Source organism: Mya arenaria, chromosome 14, assembly GCF_026914265.1.
Source record: "Mya arenaria isolate MELC-2E11 chromosome 14, ASM2691426v1".
NCBI classification, from domain to species: domain Eukaryota; kingdom Metazoa; phylum Mollusca; class Bivalvia; order Myida; family Myidae; genus Mya; species Mya arenaria.
In genome coordinates this window covers 25,416,743-25,434,438 of record NC_069135.1, presented here as the reverse complement: position 1 = coordinate 25,434,438, position 17,696 = coordinate 25,416,743, and the positions used below count along the sequence as shown (strand labels likewise).

General features: G+C 35.0%; 1 protein-coding gene across 3 annotated transcripts in view; it reads left to right on the top strand.

The window, feature by feature from the left end:
* The window catches only part of LOC128217879 (plexin-A1-like), a 111,838-nt gene extending 94,445 nt beyond the window's left edge, over positions 1-17,393 (top strand). For all 3 annotated transcript variants that reach the window (XM_052925314.1, XM_052925316.1, XM_052925315.1), the window contains exons 25-38: positions 2,577-2,707; positions 3,964-4,023; positions 5,393-5,467; positions 5,842-5,908; positions 6,689-6,874; positions 7,172-7,328; positions 8,580-8,753; positions 9,338-9,462; positions 9,944-10,021; positions 10,755-10,909; positions 12,367-12,514; positions 13,164-13,301; positions 14,868-14,945; positions 15,455-17,393. In XM_052925314.1, coding sequence (XP_052781274.1) covers positions 2,577-2,707; positions 3,964-4,023; positions 5,393-5,467; positions 5,842-5,908; positions 6,689-6,874; positions 7,172-7,328; positions 8,580-8,753; positions 9,338-9,462; positions 9,944-10,021; positions 10,755-10,909; positions 12,367-12,514; positions 13,164-13,301; positions 14,868-14,945; positions 15,455-15,544 — 1,662 coding nt within the window. In that variant the 3' untranslated portion in view covers positions 15,545-17,393. The remainder of the gene's footprint in view (positions 1-2,576; positions 2,708-3,963; positions 4,024-5,392; positions 5,468-5,841; positions 5,909-6,688; positions 6,875-7,171; positions 7,329-8,579; positions 8,754-9,337; positions 9,463-9,943; positions 10,022-10,754; positions 10,910-12,366; positions 12,515-13,163; positions 13,302-14,867; positions 14,946-15,454) is intronic.
* Positions 17,394-17,696: the final 303 nt, after the last annotated feature.

The window sequence follows — 17,696 nt, the reverse complement described above, 5'->3', positions numbered from 1 at the left end:
CGATTGCTGAAAGCCACATTGTCAGACATCACTCAGGAATGTTAGAACTATCAAAATCTGGTGAGGCAAAATGTAGATTGATTTGCATTTGTTCCAGCAAGTTGAATGTGTTAATTGTTAAATGACTGTTTCCCTCCTTGCATTATTCTTGGATACATGTGAATTTTGGCTTATCTGTTTCTTTTGTTTGTTTGTTGTTGTGTAAAGCAGTTGAGAATCAATTATTTGCATTATGTTTGGTGTTCCTATTGCCAATGTGGAGTTCTTCAAAGACTTTGATTTTGTAATAGCTCATTGACGATATCATGAAACCTTTAATTCACATTCTTAGTTGTCATTCCCATATGAGAGATGCAATTCCCATATTTAAACATATTTGTTCTTTTAATCCCTAAGTTGTTTGACTGAGTAAAGTGGACGAGCAAGGAGGATTTGCTTGCGGTGTTCTTGTTCGATACTGGGCTTAGCGGCTCAAAATGATTTTGTCTTCTTGTGTGTGTTATGTTTTGGATTGTCTGTCTTTCGAAGAAAACATGACGTCTTATTGTCATAGTATTGATGTAGTTATCACTGGAGTCTGCGTCATCAGCGCATTTGTTGTGTGCAAGAACTTTAAGCTTCAACCTGTAACAAGTAAAAAACAGTTTATGAGTTTTAAATGAAACTTGGTAAATATATAGCCAGAGGCAATACACTCATGTAGCAAGACATTTAACTCTTGTTTTACTAATGTTCAAAATAAAACAGACATAAATTTAGCCTTCGCTTTCACTCTGTAACTGTCTTATGTAAAGAATGAAATTACACCTTTATCATTCTATATTTCATATTGTCTTTAATTTGCTGGTTCTGTCACAGTTTGACTACGCCTTTGTCTATGTGATAAAATAGTTTGATTGAATGAAGAAATACTTCTGGGAAACCTGGGCTTCTGATAAGCTTTTTGTTTGATCTCCCAGCTTAAATCTCATTAACATTATGTTTATGTACTTTTATCAATTTATAGGTCCTAACATTTAATGTTGATAGATGCTATTGTTAATGTACTTAAGTTTCTCTTCATACCGAGAAGCAGTAAATGAACTGTTAATTTACTAAGGTACATTTAAGAGTTCCACAAGCTCATAGTCATAGTAACTACAAACTTTCACTATGCATGCATGGATGACACACCTTAATAAGTAGGCTTCTTATTTTTTATGCCCCCCTTCGAAGGAGAGGGGTATATTGCTTTGCACATGTCGGTCGGTTCGTCGGTCTGTCGGTAGACCAAAGCTTGTCCAAGTGATAACTCAACAATTGTCGAATGGTCATTAAACTTGGCATGAAGATATGGCCTGCCCAGAAGAGACCCTTTTGATTTTAGAGGTCATCAGGTCAAAGGTCAAGGTCACAGTGACCTTAAATTTTAAAAAGATTTTAAAGCTTGTCCGATTGATTAATCAACAATGCCTAGACCTATGGTCATCAAACTTGAGGCTGGGCTTGACCAGTACTTGACCCCCGGATTTTAGGGGTCATTTGGTAAAGGTCACTGTGACCTTGAATGATTAAAGGTCGTCTGATTGGTAATTTGACAATGCCTGCACCCATGGCACTCAATCTTGATTTGGAGGTTGGGTCTGACCAGTAAATGACCCCCTGTAGATTTTGGGGTTCATCAGGCCAAAGGTCAAGGTCACATTGACCTAGAATGGTAAAACAGTTGTTAGATGGAAACCCCACAATGCCTTCACCTATGGCTCTCAAACTTAACTTGTAGGTTGGGCCTGACCAGTTGATGACCCCTTTTGATTTTGGGGGTCATCAGGCCCAAGGTCAAGGCCACATTGACCTTGAATGATAAAAGGTTGTCCAGAAATAACTTGACAATGCATGCACCCATAGCCCTCAAACTTGACTTGTTAGTTTTGCCGGACCAGTTGATGACCCGTATTTATTTTGGGAATCATCAGGTCAAAGGTCAAGGTCACAGTGACCTTGAAGGCAAACTAGACGATTCCTGGTCTTATGGTCATCAAACTTGACATGAAGGTTGGGCCTGACCAGTAAAAGACTCCTCTTGATTTTTGTTTTCATCGGGTCAAAGGTCAAGGTCACAGTGACCTTTTACACGAAAAAAATAACAAAGCTTCTCCCAGTGATATCGCAACAAAGCTTGGACCTATGATCATCAAACTTTACTAGGAGGTTGGGCCTGGCCTGTAGATGACCCCTTTTAATCTAAGGGGTCATCGGGTAAATGGTCAAGGTCACAGTGTTCTTGAAGCAAAACATTGTCTGTGTAGTAACTAGACACTACCTGCACCCATAGCCATGAAGCTTGACTTCATTCAATTGTCCAAATCCTGACAACATGGCGCTCAGGGAGGCATAATGTATGACAAAAAACACTTGTTTATAATTGTATATGTGGCAGTAACATAAATATAACATCTCATCAAATATCATTTTGCTACGATGTGTACGTACATATTGATGTTTTCCATATCTAATATATTTTTAAGATTAAAAAAACAATCTGATATGCCACTCAATGACAGCTGATGTTTAATGATTATTTCTCACCTTTACAGATGTCTGATGAACTGCGGGCTCGAGCGAGGACAGGAATGGAACGTTTCCAAGGTCTGCTTGAGAACAAGTTCTTCCTCGTTTCCCTAATAACGACCATGGAGAAACAGAAACACTTCTTTATCAAAGAAAAGTATGTGATATCGATAAATTAATAATGTAGTTGGAGATTGAGTAATAGATTCTGCACGTATTACTCGAGTTATTCAAATTGTACACACCTAGCAGTTGCACAAATTATTTATAATTCTAATCACAAGGGTAGTGGGTGTAGTAACTGTTTTGTACCATATATGTGCAATAAGTAGCGTGCCTATTATTAATAAGAATATTGATGTAATTTATATGCACGCTGCTTAATGCATGGTAAGAACTCGAATAAGGGATTTAATGGATAATGAAACCAGAGCAAGCACTCTCAAATATTGTACAAGTAGAAGATGTGGCACTGTGTTGAATGTGAAGTTTATTTCAAAAATATTGTTCACATATTAATCACAGTAAGCTGTATTGGATGACATAACAATGAGTGGAAGTGTAATTTTCTGTGATCGCAAGCCAAATGATTTTACATGTTATACCAAAATCGCTTATTGTATGTTTTCGTTTGAATCTTATCTTACAAGAGGAACATACTATCGGCTACTCATTCAGCCACAGTTCTGGTTTCTGCCAAGAAATGGACTTGATAGTATTTCATATCAGCGTTCAGCTATCATCACAATCAAACTAAATGAATTTAAAATAAACCAAACATATCTATTTATCATTGTGGATGTCCAGTAAAGATATTGAAACTTTTCATTGAATAGAATGAATAAAATATTGCTCTTTTTTTGGCAAGTTAACTATATTTCAATAATTTGCAAAATCCATTGAAAAATATAATGATTAAGCTATTTTTAAGTACATATGATGAAATTTGGAAAAATATGACGTAATCCGGAAATATGATGTAAACGGGAAACAATATGTTAGCGGAAAATATTATGCAAACGGGAAATATGATGTTACAGGGAGTAGTTTTGCAAGCGGGAAATATGACATAATTGTGAAAAATTACATATTCGGGAAATATAATGTAAACTGACGTTTACAGGAAATATGGAATCATAGTTTACTGTGAATTGAAATATTGGCAATCCATTGTGTGACTGACATGTTAACATGTAGCAGATAATTTTAATGATTTGAACATTTCTTTGTTTTGAAAAACATATTTTAAATGCTAATGTATAACACCATAAGAAATGTCACAGCATGCTCCTGCATGTTGTGGTTCAAATATTATAGTTTCAGATGTAGCTGTATTGTTGAAGTGTTGGCCGTAATAATTTTGGTATGTTGTTTATATCAGGGAATGGTAATTGACTATTTTTGGTATTACAGATCCAATTTTGCTGGCAATCTATGCGCCATCATGATGGGACGTATGGACTACATGCATGAGTAAGCTTATTATACGCCCGAAGGGTCGTATTATGTTATGGCCTCCATCGTCTGTCCGTCTGTCTGTCCGTCTGTCCGTCCGTTAGCAATTCCGTGTCCGGGCCATAACTTGATAACTAATAAAGCGATTTTCAAATAACTTTATACAAATCATCACTACATTAAAAGGATGTGTCGCGCGCAATTTCCAGGTCCATACCTCAAAGACTAGAATCACCATGGGGGTGCGTTAGCAAATCCGTGTCCGGGCCACAACTTGGTCACTAATAAAGTCATTTTCAAATAACTTTATACAAAGCATCATTACATTAAAAGGATGTGTCGCGCGCAATTTCCAGGTCCATACCTCTAGACATTAGAATCACCATGGAGGGGCGTTAGCAATTCTGTGTCCGGGCCACATCTTTGTTACTAATAAAGAGATTTTCAAATAACTTTATACAAATCATCACTACATTAAAAGGATGTGTCACATGCAATGTCCAGGTCCATACCTCAAAGTCTAGAATCACCACGGGGGGACGTTAGCAATTTCATGTCCAGGCCATAACTCATAAGACTAGAATCACCATGGGGGGGCGTTAGCAATTCTGTGTCCGGGCCACATCTTTCCAGGTCCATACCTCAAAGACTAGAATCACCATGGGGGTGCGTTAGCAAATCCGTGTCCGGGCCACAACTTGGTCACTAATAAAGTTATTTTCAAATAACTTTATACAAAGCACCATTACATTAAAAGGATGTGTCGCGCGCAATTTTCAGGTCCATACCTCAAACACTAGAATCACCATGAGGGGCGTTAGCAATTCTGTGTCCGGGCCACATCTTTGTTACTAATGAAGTGATTTTCAAATAACTTTATACAAATCATCACTGCATTAAAAGGATGTGTCACATGCAATTTCCAGGTCCATACCTCAAAGTCTAGAATCACCATGGGGGGGGGGACGTTAGCAATTCCATGTCCAGGCCATAACTCATAAGACTAGAATCACCATGGGGGGAGGGCGTTAGCAATTCTGTGTCCGGGCCACATCTTTGTTACTCGTCCGTTAGCAATTCCGTGTCCGGGCCATAACTTGGTAACTAATAAAGCGATTTTCAAATAACTTTATACAAATCATCACTACATTAAAAGGACCTCAAGCTGAATCTTCTTCGGGCGTATAATGCTCCGTTTCGCGGTGCTCTTGTTATGTATGTGTTAATACAGGGGCCATAGTGCAGAATCATCTTGAGGAATTAAAAAAATAATTTAACAGATGTCTAGAATAAAAATCTTAGTTTCGATAAAACAAACAAAAACACTTTTGCTTTGAAATGGTATTTTTATTTTAAAAAAACCCTATGTTGTTTATGATGTTTTAAGAGTGTTACAAGTTCTGATCACCCAATTGGTTGAGGACCCTTCTTCCAAAAGAGGCGTGAAATCATTGTTCAGAAGGTAAATTTATTTCCTTTTATGGTATCCGGTAGACATACATTGTATATGTGAACTATGCATGCTTGGCAACATTATATTATTTCAGTAGCTATGTGCGGAAGAAAAATATATAAAAAACATAAAGATATATAAAAAACAACAACTGTTTTGATATTGAAAGCTTGCAAATAGGTCTTAGTTGAAATAAGGGGCAATTATACACATTGTAACAAGTTTTTTCCAATTGAAAAAAATACAACAACAAACAAAAAAGTTCGAAAGCAATCGATGAGCGAGGGATTGTAAACAATACATTTCTGCCATTACCTGTTCCTCATTTTGCCAACAGTTATGTCTTGCATACATGTGCGATGTTAACAAATTACTATTTACAGGAGTGAGAGTATCACGGAGAAGCTTCTGAGCAACTGGCTGTCCCTCTGTTTGTACCCTCACCTAAAGGTAATGTTCTTAGTTGAGTAGGGACGATAATTCTGAACAGATCCAAGTTTATCTAAGCAATGTACCCTAAACTTATTGTTAAGGTAGTGATCCTTGTTGAGTTGAGTTCTTCTGAGAAACTTCTTAGCTGATCTTCACTAAACTATTACAGACAAATTCAAAGTTCTTATTGATCAGCGTAAAACAAACTAGCGCAAAACCAATAAATTGAGTTCCATTTGATGTAGCGTCACAGTGCCACAAATTAAATAAAAACATGTGTGAGTTCAAAATAGACTTTGCCAAGGTCTGATTTTAAACAGCTTGTACAAACAAGGTTTTTCTCTTCCCAGAATTTATCTATTAAATTAAACTGATTAAATGATATTATTCTGACGAGACCAATGTGTTTAGTCTTGAATAGCAGGTTTTAATGGAGATTATATATAAATATATATATATATATCCTATAAACATATGATTTAGAGGAAACTTAGAGGTGACCTAGAGGAGGCAGAAAGTGACAGTTAAGCATACTTTATGAATAGTCTCTGACATACGTGAGGAGTCAAGACTGATAAATTGAGTGAGGTCGGCCAAGTTTGATATAGACAAAGAGAATGATATAGACAAAAAAAATTGTACTTCAGTTTTCATTTTAATAAGGCCTCGCTGTCATTATGAATATCAATGAATAAAACCAATACATTAGACATAAAAGAACGTCATATATATGCAAAAGAACCTTGTTTTAATACTTAACTTGGTGTTCACTTTTACCTGTGTGAATTCAATTTTAAGGATCACACCGGTTCACTTCTGTACCTGTTGTACATCGCCACGAGGAAAACGATGGAGGCTGGCCCTATCGATGCTTTAACCAATGATGCCAAGTACACACTGTCGGAAGAAAAACTGCTCCGGAAATACCAAGGCTCGGCAACAGACGAGGAAACGACGGATGTGAAGTTTGAGGCTAAAGCATTGGTAGGTGCTCAACATAAAGAAGGACATGCATATTCTGTGTTTTAATTTCTTGTTAAAAAGTATATAATTTTTAAAGTAGTGGAAATCTTTAATTCATGAAAAAGTAAGAAACGTATGTTGTCTTAGTGTGGTCAACATTGTTGGCGTAAATATTAAATTAACATTATGTCTGTTGGAAGCAACACCAGGATTGCATTTAAAATATTCTATGTTTAATCATTGTAATTGCTGAAACAACAAACTCCTATTGCATCTGCATGTTTTAACTATATTGCTAAATGTAAACTTGCTTCCTAGACATTGAACGTAGTGGTCGACAATGGAGAGGAAATCTACCCATGTAAAGCTCTCGACTGCGACACAGTTAACCAGGTGAAAGCAAAGTGCCTCGACCAGATCTATGTCAACTACCCGGCCTCGCAACTTCCCGTAGATCCCACTGAACTTCTTCTTGGTAGGCATAGCAATTTAATTGTGTCTGATACATGCTCAAATGACTTATATAGGATCGTACATGAGTAGCCAGTTAATACAAAATATATTAAAAATAAGATAAAGGAACTATGTGAGTATTTGTCAAACATTTCACTCTTGCCTAACTATTTTCAGAAAATTTGAATTCAAGGACAAATGGCGTATGATTCAATTTATAATGACATCACCATTCATCGCCTAAATTATAATTTTTACTCGTCTGTCAGTAAACGTTTTAATAGTGAATAAGTTGTATGAAATAACGTCAATTGAATTTACATAACACTTGTGTAATATAATGAAATACTTAAGTGTTGTATTACACCCGAAACAAGGAACGACAAGATATAAGTTCGCACTAATAGCATTTCGTGAGACTGCTCAAAGGCAATGGTATACTGATATCTATTACAACCATTATCAAGAGTAATTGATCCTGAAAAATCAATTTATGTAATGTTTTGCTCGTCTGTTGTTAAAGAAACATGCAGCTCTTGTATTGTTATTGTCATGTTCATATAAGAGTCGTTCAAATATGAGGATTGTTTTATTGGTAGCCATAGTGGCAACATTGCTGCAAAATGATGGTTTCCTTGTTCATATAAATGTTTAGCATGCCACTGGAATTGGCATTGATTAATGTGTCCTAGAATTCTACAATTCTTCCACATACACAAGTCATGTTATTTAACTTGAAAGGCAACATAGCAAGTCAAACAGCATTTCATACCGACTTAAATATGGCTGAATTTGGCAAAAATATCCAAGAGCAAAGAGCGTATGGTTAGATTGGCTGCTTACTGGGTAAAAACGCATTCGAAATTAAAGCAAATGATGGTGTAAAAGGCTATTTTGTACTGGTAATGTTGCACGATGGGTATTCTCCAAAGGAATTGAATAAAGATCTTAAAAGATGAGCCGTGACCCGGCTGACCATAACGGCAGGCTCTGATAAAGATACTGATACTGTCAAATACATAATATTTATTGTGGGACTTAAATAGACATTTCTGCAAAGACTCAAGCTATGACGATAACGCACCGCTGCTTCCACAATAAAATGCACAATTACATGCTAAACGTCTTTCGAGTTATTCGACACTTAATAAGCTGGAAAAAATAGATGAGCTTTGGCATGTGTGTGTTGTGATCTTGTTTTAATGAATGGTTCAAAATGTTTAAAAGTAACATCTAATTTTCAGCATTTTTTTCATATTATTTCTTATATTAGAGTGGCATGCCGGATTCAGCGGACGTATGATACTTCGTGATAAAGACAACACGTCCAAGCGTGATGGTGAATGGATTCGTGTTAACACACTGGCGCACTACGCAGTGGCCGACCAAAGTAACATGGCCCTCGTAGATCCACGGAATGCTGAGCTCAGTCAGCAGGAGGATTATGGTACTGTAGATTGTATTAATTTCACAAGGATTTAATTATGATTGTTTTGCTAATCAATCATGTAAGGAATTGAAGACCTGACAAAGTATTAAATTTACAGTTACTTTTAAACGTCATAAATTGGCAAAAAATAATAAGTCACAAAAGTACCAAACGAAATAATGCAATCTACGTCTTTTTATTACCGTTAAAGAATATTACCAACAAAATTGTGAATCTAATTTAAGTGAAATTATAGTCTCTGGATTTAATTTAAAGGATATATAACACACTTTGATTATAAAATCGATAATTTGGAATGATAACAAAACAAAATTTTGTATTGCCACAATTTTTATCAACCGCGTACGAAAACATAACTTGATCATTTTGATGCTGCACATAAGCTTTGGAATTATATAAAGGAGTTATCGCCTTCCTCATCTCTTCCCCTGTTTGAATGTTTTGACAACAAAAATATACATGTAGTTTACTATTTTAGTTTATGTTATACCCTTTCTTATCTCGTACTACAACCATGCTAACTTTATATATATTATACAGGACAAGAATCCCCCCAAATTAACACTTAAATCTATTTACAGTGAACTTGGCACAGATTGACCCTGGCTTCGATGTCAACAGTATGGGGTCAGACCAACCGTTGACGGCCGAGTGTTCCACTTCGCATGACGAAGAAAACCCGATGGAACTGAAACAGTGGCACTTGGTATTTAATGTTAAACATCACATACATTTAGTAGTTTTTAATTGCAGGTTACGAATCATCAAATGATACACACATTAAGCTCTGAAAAACAATAATAGTAAGCGAGCCTTTCGCACGCTTTCAAAAATATTTCCTGGGTGCTTTGAATATAACTGTGTATAATGTGACAGATTCTTTTTAACGCAAGCCTTCTCCAGTATAAACAGAAAAAGGACCAACCGGTTTTACTCGTGCTGTTATATTGATTTATTTACGTCGGGTTAGTTAATGTAACCAAAAATACATTGAAATACCATATATTTTTTAAAACAGTCTAAAGATTTAATGATTGTGCTATGATATTTTATAATATATACCCTGAATAGAAACAGAGTCATAGTATTTAATTAAATATGTAAGTTGAAGAACTATTATTTATAATAAAAAAGGATTTTTGTCTTATGTTGCCTGCTTATAATTTAAATATAACATTAAATTTAAGTTAAAGGATGATGATGCAAACAAGAAGGAGAAATCTGCCATTGATCAGCTGTACTTGAACAGGCTTATCACAACAAAGGTAATTGTTATATAATGGGATGTGAATCACTACTAAAACCTGAACATAGCGTAACATTATTCACTTAACTGACAGCGGTGTTTGTGATAACATAAGCCCAAGAACAGTACAATTGTCAAAGGGCAAGGGAAAAACTCAGTCGGCTTATCTGACTGGGCAAGTCAAATAGAAGATAAGTTGTCAGCAGAAACAAGATCAGAAATATTTTTCATGGTTTAAGGCTTAGTTCGTGAATTAAATAATGAAATTTTATGTATTTTATATAATCAAATAGAAATGGATCTGATAAAATGTTTTTATTCGGTCGATTAAAGTGACTCCAAAATCGAACGTTTGTCTTGTGTTTTAGGTGATCTATTGACCGCTTTTTCATCTTGCGAAACTTGTATTTGCTTACTATTGAAATGTCGGGTATATTTTATAGAACCTGCACCAGTACAGGCATTCATACCTAAGTCAATCTTAGTAACAAAAGTAGCACTTTGGTATATGATGCTCTTGTTTTATTGAGGAAATAAAGAATGGGAATCACATTCAATGATTTTGACCTACTGAGCTTAAACATTTATTTGCATAACGTCTTAAGTTACTTATGTTTTATCATTTTACCACATAACGTATAAATTGTGATTTACATGTAATCTACCCCTATGCACTATGACTAGGTAAAGGAAATAAACCGTATCTTATAATGTCGAAGACATGTTATACAAACCTACTTCTTTCCGCGCAGTTGTCACTTGTGAAGTACATTGATGACTTGTTCAGCCTGGTATTGGAGAGCAGCAAGTGTCCTCCGCCTGTCAAGTTCCTCTATGATTTCCTGGATGATCTTGCAGAAAAACAAAAAATAGATCCCGACACACTACATGCGTGGAAAAGCCATAGGTAAGCCTAGTAGTTTGCTGAAAGGAATGATGATCGTCGTAAAAGCTTGTTCTTTTATTAGCATACTACCAGGTAACATCATTGCAAATAATATGCCTTCAAAATATATGTTATATAGACTTATATGTATTAAAGCATGCACGAAAACATGTTATGCTCTTACAAATATGTTGTTTTCACATTTTTTTTAAAAATAAGTTTAACATATAATTATTTTATACAATACTTATGTGAAAAACTTCAGAAACAAGCTCAGTAGCCTAAAGTTTAAACATAAATCCTGTTTAATGGCACTGGGTAAACGCCAAAGACATAGAACACAAAAACAAAATATTACACACGAGAAACATGGAACAACTGCAAAAAACTCTATAAATAGCACAGTGCATATATACTATATAAAAAACTAGGTATGTTTATCAAGGAGTGTTAGGTACCGCCTTGGAACGGTCAGTAAAATGTAAATTTACTGGGGATACTTAGTGTAATCATTTATTTTCGTTGGCATGAAATTTTGTGGTTTTCTGAAAATTTACATTTTCGTGGGTATTGATTTTTGTGGTTTTTCATTTTTTAAAGAAAATTAATCTGAAACTGCGATCATCCTAAGTTGTTCGAAGAATCTCCACGCGCTGTGCATGTGATTTTCGTATTCTACGTCACACCGTTTATGACACCCTCTAGAGTAGTACTACATGCAAATTAGTGCATGTACCCATGTCAATTATCGATTTAATTGGAAATTAAGGTCATAAAAGAAGATGTACCCTGATGAGAGATATAGTTATGCATAACCATTTAATGCCAATTAAGAATTTGCAAACTGTGAAAACACCGAAAAGTTGCGTATATTTGAGTAAACAATCAATGTAATTGGTTAAATATTTCATTAAAGAAAAATATCGAGTACTGATATTCAACACGCACATAAAAGACACAGTGAATTGATTTGGTAAAAAAACACAGTGAATTGATTTGGTCTATTATTTGTTAAAGGCAGATATAATATATTAGCAAAACATTAACGGTACGATATATTTTGAGATCGGTTTTTACGCCGTATACTGCCGTATACTGAGATCTCTATGAAAACTAGACTAGAGTATGTTCATAACATTGCAAATGAAAACGTGAATAAAGGGTCTATATTTCGTGGGATTTTGAATTCGTGGATCACACAACCCACGAAAACCACAAACATTAATGTCCCGCGAACATTAATGATTTCACAGTATTTGGAAAACGTCAGCCTAAAAATGATCATGATAAATGTATTAAATGATTGATCCATGTACAGATACTATTTGATTTTGCAAGTTACTTCATTCGTATCCGGCTATCCTTTGCCGGTCCTTTTTGACATCATGGACGGCCGTAACTACCTAACAGAGGTCTTGAATGTAATCCACTGCTTGAATTGGTTTGTATTCTCAAATATTCTCCTATGTTTTGTCTAGCTACTCCATTCGCATCTGGGCCATGCTTATCAAGACACCGTCAATTCTGTTCGATATCAATGCCCCGTCCTATGTTTCGGAGAGTCTGGATGTGATCAGTCAAGTCTTCATTGAGAGCTTCAGTCGCACGGAACAGGCCGTGTCAAAGGTTGAGAAAGCTTTTATTATTAAAATTCTTTGGGAATGATATTTGTACATTTTAAGCTTGCTTGTGACACATGTAGCAAGGGACAAGTCACAAGAAAGACAGGTTTTCAAATTTATTGACATCTGCCTGCCACTTGTTTTTATTTGATCATTTTTACCTTTTTATAATATCTGTTAAAACTTTATGTATAGTGTAATTTGGATCATCTATTTTACATATTAGTAACGCACGCAAAATAATTTCAAATGCTACCTGATGACTTCAAAATGACATAGGGACAACAGGCATCAATATTTAACATTGAGCTTTCCGAAAAGTAGCATGTGGGTCGGCTGCCTGAATAGATTTACTCCGTAATGTTATTAATCTGTAGGTACCAATACTTGGTTAACCGTTATGACTTATGTCATCTAAATAATTTACTATGGACAAAGGACATACGAATTAGCTGAATTTTAATATGAATAGATCACCACACCAATCTGGGCTTAATGTGTTTGTACCTACATGCAAATTAGCGGAAAAACCTTTCTCACTGAATTCCGGATAACACCTATTAAAGGCAAATTGGTACACCACTGTAGTACATTATGCACACATATTACAAAACATATTGATGCTTATCTATTATGAAAATACTTTATTCTAGGAATCGCCAACTCAGAAGCTTATTTTCCGAAATGAGCTGACGAATTTCAGAACACATGTTCAGGAGTTCTACAAAAATGTCAAAGAGAACGTGCAGAAACCCGATGAGCTAGGACAATACCTGACAAGTATTAACAGAGTACGTATTCATTTAACCTGGTAGTTTGAATGGGTCTATCACCCAAATAGTTAAGGATTCTAATTACACCAAGACGAAAGTTGTCATGTAATGTAGGTGTCCACCTTTCACCAATGAGGTGGTGGATTCAAGTGCCTCAAGCGTGTGAGTTGTCTCTTGGTGTAGGAATCCACCTTTTACCCAAGAGGTCGTGGAGATTCAGCCCAACACGTTTGGGAGTGATGAAGTGGTGTAGGTGTCTACCTATCATCCAAGTGGTCACAGATTAGCGTCCATCCAGGGTGAGAGTGCTTTAGTTGTGAAGGTGTCCGCCTCTCACCCAAGAGGTCTTGGAATAAATCCCAATTAATGTTAGAGTGGTCTAGGGTTGTAGGGGAATAACCCCAGGGTAAGGGTGGTCTAGTTTTATGGCTGTATTTCATTCACTGAACACTTGCTCTACCAAGGAAATAAACCCTAGTATGAGTCTATGAGCAACCAACTTTCTTCTAAATTGAGCTTAATAAAATAAGAAAAGTCTAATCAACATGGCAAAGGAGACATCTCTCCGTTAAAGGATTGCATGAATGGTAGAGTAGCTAGGTATATATTCCTCAACAAAGGTCACATTTATAAATGTTTTTTCATGAAAGTTGGTCAGAATGTTTCTATTAATAATCTCTAAGTCAAGTTTAAATCTGGGTCATGTGCGGTCAAAAACTAGATCATTAGGCTAAATCATAGGAAAAGCTTGTTAGCACTCTAGAGGTCACATGTATGACTTTATTTTCATGAAACTTAGTCAGAATGTTTATATTGATTAGCTGTAAGCCAAGTTCGAATCTGGGTCATGAACTGTAAAAAACTAGGTCACCAGGTCAAATTTAAGGAAAAGCTTGTTAACACTCTAGAGGTCACATTTATAACTGTATCTTCATGAAAGTTTGCCAGAATGTTATATTATTAATCTCTAAGTCAAGTTTGAATCCGGGTCATGTGTGGTCAAAATCTAGGTCATTAGGTCAAATCATAGCAAAAGCTTATTAGTACTCTAGAGGTCACATTTATGACTTTATGTTCATGAAACTTAGTCAGCATGTTTATATTGATTAGCTCTAGGGCAAGTTCGAATCTTGGTCACCAGGTCAATAATAGGAAAAGCATGTTAACACTCTAAAGGCCACATTAATGACCATATGTTCATGGAACTTGATCAGAATGTTATTCTTGATGATCTTTAGGTAGAGTTTGAACTGGGTAATCAGAGGTCAAAAACCAGGCCCCTAGGTCAAATCATAGAAAAACTTTGTAAACACTGTAGAGGTTACATTCTCTCTTTGATCACCATGAAACTATGTCAGAATGTTTTGAATTGGATCAGGTGAGCGATACAGGGCCTTCAGTGCCCTCTTGTTTTTTAAGGTTATTTTTGTTTCTTTCAATTAACCGTTTTTAACACATTGAATAGATATAAAACTCATTAATGCTTGAGGCGTAGTATGTATGTAACACATAGTACTGGCTACTGTGACAATGAATCCAAGATTGATTCATATAATGTGATGTTATTTGGCGTACCATTTTCAGAACCAACAGGAAACTACTTTCAACAAGAACGCAGCACTTTACAGATTATACGAGCAGATCAAGCCATATACAGACGAGGTATCAGAACTTTATTTGATACATATATTTTTTAGTTTGTTTGTATAGGATTGTCTTGTTTTAGCTCACCTGAGCACAACGTGCTTAGCGTTTGTGCTCAGCGTTGTGTTCTCAGCATACTGCCAAGACCAATGTCCTGTTCTTGTTGTTGTCGGCTTATGCCCCTTTTTGACTGAAAAAAAACCCAACCTGGATAAAAGTAGGCAGTTTGCTGCAATGTCCTGTTGTTTATCCGATTAAAAAAAATCCTTTTCGCATGACTTGTATAACAATCCCTGTTAAGATTCTGTTGGTACTAAAATCTTTAAAACTCAGCCACAATCTTTATTAAGTGGATTATCGTTAGGCCGTTGCATTGCTTATGACAATGTTTTACTAATGTCTATTTTATTGATCATTGACTGGTTTCAATCTTTGAAAATATATCGTAAAAATTTGGTTCTGATTTCAAACACCTGTAGTGATATTTAATTGATTGTAGCTTACTTTATTATTTTTTTCTTTTATAGATTCTAGACGACCTGTCAATCTGCCAAGAGACCAGATGTCTGCAGTTGAACAAGAAGATAGATGACATATTCTCTATGATGGAAGAATAGAAAGGGAGTTTTTCGGAATAGGGCAGTTTTGAACAAAACAAAGATATTTGATATTAGTGATTTCAGTTTAAAGGTGTTTGCACAAATAGTTGGTTCATTCAGTAAACAAGACAGCATTCCTTTCATGATAATTGTTACATGCATTTATTGAATTATACAAACAGAACGACATTAAAGGCTATCATAATTTTATCTTCGTGACATTAAAGATGTATATACGTATAGTTTGTGTAAAGTGAAGTTGTTTTTATTACCCATAATGTACATTGAAACGAAGTATTATACAACAATTATGTTACACATAAATATTTCTATGTATATGCATGTTGATATATTCAGTATATTGAGTTTTGTTTTATATGTAATCAGATTATTGATAATATGGATTTATATATAGATTGATTGCATTTTGGAAGTATATACATAAACAGTTTTTGTATGATATCACCATATTTAATTATAAATTGTGTTATTCACATTTGTGTGTTTTTCAAAAGTGCTAGTATAAAGATATATTTGATCATCTAGCTTTATGTATAAGCAACGCTCAATGTATTCTCAATTTTCTCTATTTTTATACTATCATTTGTGATTGATTTTGTAATGATAACTGTGTGATATATATAATAATATTATATAGTTTATTGCTCATTTATTATATTAAAAAGTGCCTTTGTCAACATCCCACATTTATCATACTGTATTGTTATGTATGCAAACATTCCCTTGATATATTTCTCCACGAACGTGTACATTGTATTTATATTTCCTTCGATCATTGTGGGTTAGACTGATTGATATGTTATTATCTATTCAATGTTTGGTATTTTTTTTATTAATTATAAGTAAATGAATCGTGTGAACTGTATCAGCTATCTTGGTGTTTCACAAAAGTAGCTTTATGTATAATTAATTTTTAAAAATCCGATTCTTACAAATCTGCTGATAAATTGCTGATAAAATGGAAATTATATCTTTTACCAAAACATATATCCACATAAAGCCTAACTTATACTGCCTGTTTGACCTGGATAAGGTTTTAATTTTTGATCTCGAATAGATTTTGCCAACACTTTTTTCTGCAATGAACATGAACGAGTAAATTAGTCTCATGGTCCATATTCATCAACAACCCGAGTCTGAGATTGAGGCCCACACTCACAATAATACATCATGTTCTTGCTTGTTTCTCACGAAAAGTTGAGTAATGAAAATGTAGAATTTATAACTTACACAGCAAATTTTCAACAAACTATTTTGACAATAAACTGGGTCCATAATGACCAATGTCTTGAGTCTGAATTACAGATTGTCTAAAGTACATTCTAAAACTGCATCAGAAGAGCATTCGCTGTTCAAAGCATTGACTATTTTATAATGAACACATTTTACAGTGCTATAAACTTATGAGTAATAATTAGAATCTCAGATTTATTTTGCTTCTCAGACTCGGGTTCAAGACGTTATTTACTAAAGGCCCATGTATGTGAACTTACATTTTATACTGTATATAATGATACTGTTTTCGAAACATCACACTGTTCTCATATCTATTCAATAACATCATACATAAATATATGATTGTGCCAAATCATTTTGATATCTCAAATATATATTGTTAGTTTAAAAACAGTTTAAATCAAATGTGTCTAATTGCGTACAATGTAACTTTGTATTAGAATTCCTAGCCATTCCAGCCAGCTTGCTTGTTCCAAAATATATCGCGCTACATACCAGAGCAAAGCGGTCTACAGCTCAGAATGAAATATTTGAAACACCGATGTTATGTTATGTTATTCACTTGTTGATGTGATGGCCTCTCTATAATAAAATATATGTGGTATGTTAATTTCTCGTCAAAATTCAGGAAATCTTCATTAACTTAAACGCACTAAGAAAAAGTAATTGTATTTTGTTCCTCATTCTTTCTGCCAAAGTTATCAATTGCTTTACACAGATTTTATCAGGATGGGATATACGTGTACTGTTGTGATGCGGCGTCGTTTGCTGCATCATTGCGGCGTCAGTGTCACACACCTGTTCCCGATCAATAACATTTCTATTGTTGTGGAGTCCTTATGTTTTTGGTAAATGACTTATTTAATTTTGGGATCAGTCAGTCAAAGGTCAAAGACATGGTCACCTTATTGAT